The 6,000-nt window shown below is 43.0% G+C and overlaps 1 protein-coding gene across 1 annotated transcript in view; it reads right to left on the reverse strand.

Annotated features, from left to right (window-relative positions):
- The window catches only part of LOC105819005 (aldehyde oxidase 4-like), a 102,923-nt gene extending 99,582 nt beyond the window's left edge, over positions 1 to 3,341 (reverse strand). The window contains exon 1 of the mRNA XM_012655162.1: positions 3,288 to 3,341. Coding sequence (XP_012510616.1) covers positions 3,288 to 3,341 — 54 coding nt within the window. The remainder of the gene's footprint in view (positions 1 to 3,287) is intronic.
- Between the last annotated feature and the right edge of the window lie 2,659 nt (positions 3,342 to 6,000).

The raw sequence follows: 6,000 nt of genomic DNA on the forward strand, positions 1-6,000 counted from the left end.
TCCTCTGCTGGGTATGATCAGGCAAGATTAGGGAGGCAAGTTGGAGAGAAACTTACCTGGAAGAGTAGCAACACTGACTCTCCCCTCCCCACCAAAAGGACATCATTTTACTAAAAGTGTCTTTTTATTTTTACAACCTCAGAAGAAGGCAACAAACCACATTATTTCTTTTTACAATGCCTCCTATTTACAAGTTTCCGTTCAAGTCCTCAGAAGATTTACTCAGCCAGAGAGGGGCTTAGCAGGCCTCCACTCTAAGTCTTAGTGTGCGGAGGGGACCAAGTACAGTGGTGCTGCAGACACAGAGCATCGGAGTTATATTGCCTTTAACGCCATAACTGTGCAGCAGTGGAAATTATTTCAAGGTGGGAATGGATGGAGGATAGAGGATGATGATGGGCTGGCCAGGATCACTATGCCTCCTTCCTGACTCCCCCATCCTGGGGGAGCGTGGCCCGATGACACTGGGCTGTGCAATAAAGACATTGGTTTACCTGACACAACATTCCAGGTAAACAGTAAATGTTCCCTAATCACCTTAGCAGCCCAACCAGTGCAACACCCGATTTAATGCTGTCCCCTTCAGTCATGACAATGCCTTAGGCCCAAAGAGCACAAATATGGCGTCGTTCCAAATGAAGAAAGAGAAAGGCAAGATTAGACTTTGGGAAATTAATCAAAGGCTGGCTGTCAACTGCAATTCTGACACTTAAAATAAATATTTCCCAGCCACTTAAAATAAATATTTCAGTAATCATATGAAAAATGCTGTGCTGAAGAAATAAATTCATTTTTAGTAAGTATATGGAAAAAGGAGCAAGCTCACTAGTAATCAGAGATGCCAACAAAATCAACAATGCGACAACACTTTACACCCCTCAGATCAGCAAAAGTTACAAAGTCTGATTGTATCAAGCATTGGCATATCATATACTGGCAAGGAAACAGCACCTGTTGTGCAATGAATTGTGGGAAATGTAACTTGTGTGGTATTCTGGAAAGTCACCAGGCAGGACCTGTGAAATCACTCTGCTGCACTCTCACCTGGAGATTCTCTTGCCAGTATCAGTGAGGAGACACATTGTAGGATGTTCACTGCAGCATGTCTTGGGGTAGTGGGGAATTGGAAGTATCCTATCTGCACGGGGTAGGCAAGGGAAGGATATGTACAGCCTGGAGAACTATGCATTTAGAGGTAATTTGCCAGGTTTTCAAAGAGCAACATGGATAGATCTCAAAACCAGTGCTGAATCACAAAAGAAACAAAAAGGTTTAAAAAAATCACAGCATAATTTGTGTAAGTTAGGAACACATACACTCATGCACACACATTGTGTGTATTGTGAGGATACATTTACATTTCTAAATAACCATATAGAAGGTAGATGGGAAGAATATAGATTTAAAATGCACAAGAGAGGATGCCTAGGGTGGAGGGAAAGAAAGAGAAGAGCAGATAATAAAAAGAGAAAATAAAATAATATGAAACAAAAGAGGAGCCTTGTCTAGATTAGACTGTGGTGGTGGCTTGTCTAGATGCCTTGTCTAGATTGTGGTGGAGCCTTGTCTAGATCGTGGTGGTGCCTTGTCTAGATTGTGGTGGAGCCTTGTCTAGATCGTGGTGGTGGCTTGTCTAGATCGTGGTGGTGGCTTGTCTAGATCGTGGTGGAGCCTTGTCCAGATTGTGGTGGAGCCTTGTCTAGATCGTGGTGGTGCCTTGTCTAGATCATGGTGGTGGCTTGTCTAGATCGTGGTGGAGCCTTGTCTAGATCGTGGTGGTGGCTTGTCTAGATCGTGGTGGAGCCTTGTCCAGATTGTGGTGGAGCCTTGTCTAGATCGTGGTGGTGCCTTGTCTAGATCATAGTGGTGGCTTGTCTAGATCGTGGTGGAGCCTTGTCTAGATCGTGGTGGTGCCTTGTCTAGATCGTGGTGGAGCCTTGTCTAGATCGTGTTGGTGGCTTGTCTAGACTGTGGTGGAGCCTTGTCTAGATCATGGTGGTGGCTTGTCCAGATTGTGGTGGTGGCAGTGTGCCATTGACGGAGGGGTGTGCTTTACTCAACCTGTGCCCCTGGGTTGAAAGGAAAGAAAAACAACAACAGCAACAACAACTTCTTCAAAGAGTTGTATATATTTTCCTCTCTTTTGCCATTTGTCATTTGTCTTAGAAATTTGTAAAAGAGAAGGGAGTAAAAACACCAAAATATTGGCTTTGAATTCAAGTTTCCAGTCCTGGAGAGAGAATGATTATTATAATATAATATTAAAGAATAAATAGTTTTATTAATCAACAAAGGCAAAGCAGTAAAGACCATTTTCCTCACACTCAGAAAAGCTCTTAGCTTTTGAATTACTGCAAACTGTCATTGGGCAGGTATTTTCCTGACGTTCCAGTTGGCTTCAGGTCATTCAAGGTCACTGACCCCAGGCTTTCTTTGTTCTTTTCTTTCTCTTTCACTTTTTGTTTATTAGTTCATAGGTTTCCTAAAAATGACCTTTTCTTGCCATTTGACAGGCAAAACTCCCAAGAATTTTTGCTTCTATTAAAGTTTTATCTCCTCCTTCAGAAAGAACATCAGTCATTTAATATAACTGAGGCTTGAGAAGCAAAAACACTACGAGTTACTTTCTAAAATAATTTTCTACTTTATTATTTTACTAGTTTTTCTCTAGTTGTCTCAAACATTTACATGTGTATTTTGACTTAAAGAGCTTCAAACTTTTCATTTATTTGTTTTGCTTTTTAAAGCACAGGGCTGAGAACGCCTGGCTCAGGCTAAGCACTGGGGTTGCCTCGTGTCTTCTGTCCTGGGGAAAGCAGCCTACTTGTTGCCTCTAGGTGAATTGATCAGCCTGAGGGAATTTATCAAGCCCAGAAAAAATCATGTGCAAGTTCTTTGCTATTATCATGCTCAATGTTATATATACCTTCTACTAAAATAGCTCTGGTGAGCTCAAATAGAGCTTTATCCAAATAAAGGAGGGAAGTGAGTTTTTCGCATCTGTGTCCTGAAGCGCCCAATTGTCAGAATTCACTTTCATCATAATATAACAAATAAAACAGTTGCTGAATCAAAAGAAAAATAAAAAGCAAGAAAAGCCCCTGCACTCTTTAATAATTTTGCACTAAAACTTGAACGAACGACCCGTGTTTAAGTTCATACCACTGTATATGACTAAAAAAGAAGAGAGAGGTTAAAGAAATAAGAAATGGCAACATAGTAAAAAAAACAGTTTGGCTTTTGTTCCTGGTATATAAAAATTCATATTAATCATGTTATACACTTACCTTTCTTCCATTCACAAAAAAAATGAGCTCATCAGAATTGGGAAGGGAAGGCATCTCGACAAGGAAAAAATGCGTTTGCAGCGATAGAGTTGCTCTGTTTTCTGTTCTTTTAAAGAGCAGATAGGTTAGAGTAGTTGCTTGGAAGCCTGTTGGCCCTGGGGGAGCCCAGGCTGACAGGGGAAACCCAAGCTGACAGCGGCAGCCTGATACGAGGTGATTTATAGTCACCCTGCCAGACCAGGAGCACCAACCAGGACCCTCACCTGCCCGGCCCGCCGCCCACGAGCCCTTCCAGCAGCTCTTGGCAGTGCTGTTTCTTTCCTTCCCAGGAGTGAGTCAAGCCTGCATCTTCACACTCCGTTTGAAGTCCAAGACTGGTTGCCCCAGGGGAATGTATTTAAAGCCAGGGACCAATAATAAAAAGTGAGTTTTGGCCGGGCATGGTGGCTCATGCCTGTAATCCTAGCACTCTGGGAGGCCGAGGCGGGAGGATCGTTTGAGCTCAGGAGTTCGCAACCAGCCTGAGCAAGAGCTAGACCCCGTCTCTACTAAAAATAGAAAGAAATTGGTTGGACAACTAAAAATATGTAGAAAAAATTAGTCGGGCATGGTGGTGCATGCCTGTAGTCCCTGCTACTTGGAAGGCTGAGGCAGGAGGATTGCTTGAGCCCAGGAGTTTGAGGTTGCTGTGAGCTAGGCTGACGCCATGGCACTCTAGCTCAGGCAGCAGAGTGAGACTCTGTCTCAAAAAAAAGAAAAAAAGTGAGTTTTAAACAGGCCATTAATTAAAAAAAAAAAAACCAGAACTAACCAACCTATAAATCAATTTGATGCTACCAACACTCACGAGACCTTAATTCTCTCTCAGGTTTCTCTTGGGTGAAAGGGCAAAGGGAGATTCCACCATGCACATAACTGAAGACTTCATCAAAATGTGTATTTAAAACTTGACGATAACAGCCCGCAACTATATTCTCTTCCTTAATCTTTTTGTACTCAATTTGTTTTGTCAAATTTGAGGGTTCAAGACATCAAATTACTTAAAACCACTAGCATGTGCATAGGCTTGCCATGGGGCTGGAGACTGTTCTCAGGACTCCTTTAATTTTACAACAGCTCAGTAAAGTATTATCATCATCACTTTGGCTTCACAGATAAGGAAACTGAGGCACAGAGGCATTAAGCAACTTGCCCAACATCACACAGCGGGTGAGTGGCAGAGTTGCTCCCAAGTCTGTATCTTTAGCCTCCTTCCTGTGCTGCAGATGGAAGTGTGGTAGGAGATGAGGCCAGAGGAGTAGTTAGCGGCCAGATTATGTAGGGAGGCCTTGTAGGCTTGGTAAGGTTTTGCAAGGGTTCTAAATATTAATATGATAAGAAGCCATTGGAGGATTTTGAGCAGAGGGTAGTAGGATCTAAGATCTAAGGTTTTTGTTTTTTTTTTCAGTGCCAGGGTCTTTGTCTGTTGCCCAGGCCGGAGTGGAGTGGCATGATGATAGCTCACTGCAGCTTCAAACTCTTAGGCTCAAGTGATCCTCCCACCTCAGCCTCCTAAGTAGCTGGGATTACAGGTGCGCACTAATTTTTAAACTTTTTTGTAGAGACAAGTCTCAATATATCACCCAGGCTCCTGGCCCTAAGCTATCCTCCAGCCTCAGCTTCCCAAGGTGCTGGGATTATAGGTGTGAGCCACTAAGCCCAGCCAAGATCTAAGACTGCATTGGCTGCTGGGTGGAGAATGAAGGGTGAGGGCCAAGTGTGAGAGAGACAGTTAGAAGTCGTGACAGTGGCACAGTCAGGAGATTATGAAGCGCAAGCCAGGGGAGGGTGGGGGAGACAGGAGGAAGGGGCCAGATGTGCTGGTAGGTTGGATGTGGTATGTCTGGGAGGTGGGGAGGAGGGTGAGGATGGGGTCAACCTTTTGGGCTGAGCAATTGGGTGAATGTGGTTATCTTTTACATCCTAAGTCCTATTTGGACATATTAAGTTTGAGATGCCTAAAAACCATGCAAATGAAGATGATGAGTGGGTTGCTAGATATTTGAGCTGATTTCTTGGCTTTCTGGAAAAATTACTGCGTAGAGAGTGAGCTCCAGGTCTAGGGCAGGATTTTACCTGGAGAGATACCAATCCAGTCTTCCCTAAAGCCCCTGGTTCTAGCCTCACTGACTACGCAATGTGGTGGCACACTCCCATCTTGCCACCTCAACAGTTCCCACCCTCATCCCCTATGAGTGCTCCTTGCCTGAATGGGGTTTTGAAGGATGAATAGGAGTTCATCAGAAAAACAAAGAAAAAACATTTTTAGCAGAGGGAATCATTTGCATAAAATCAAAGAAGTTTATCATTGAATATTGTGATTCAAAGATTTGAAAGTAGTTTATTTTATTCTTACACATGAATTGCATGGGAATGAGTGACAGGAATATGAATATCAAACAAAAATAATTCATCCATTAAAAAATATTTATTTTTGCCTGACAAGTTCCTTGCTCCCACGGAGTTTAGGTAGGGGTGTGTGTGTGTGTGTTCTGTGGGAACTGTAAAATAGTAGGTATAAAAGGCCATGTGTTTCTAATGTGGCACGATAATAAACAACTAGAGAAGCAAGGTAAGTTCAGGAAATGGTTAGCAACGTGATAGACAGGATAAGGTGATACGAAGTGACTTAAGAGATTAGTTTAGTTTTAGGTAGTCAGTGCCGGAGTACATT

Source organism: Propithecus coquereli, unplaced genomic scaffold, assembly GCF_000956105.1.
Source record: "Propithecus coquereli isolate 6110/MARCELLA unplaced genomic scaffold, Pcoq_1.0 Scaffold113, whole genome shotgun sequence".
Classification (NCBI taxonomy): Eukaryota; Metazoa; Chordata; class Mammalia; order Primates; family Indriidae; genus Propithecus; species Propithecus coquereli.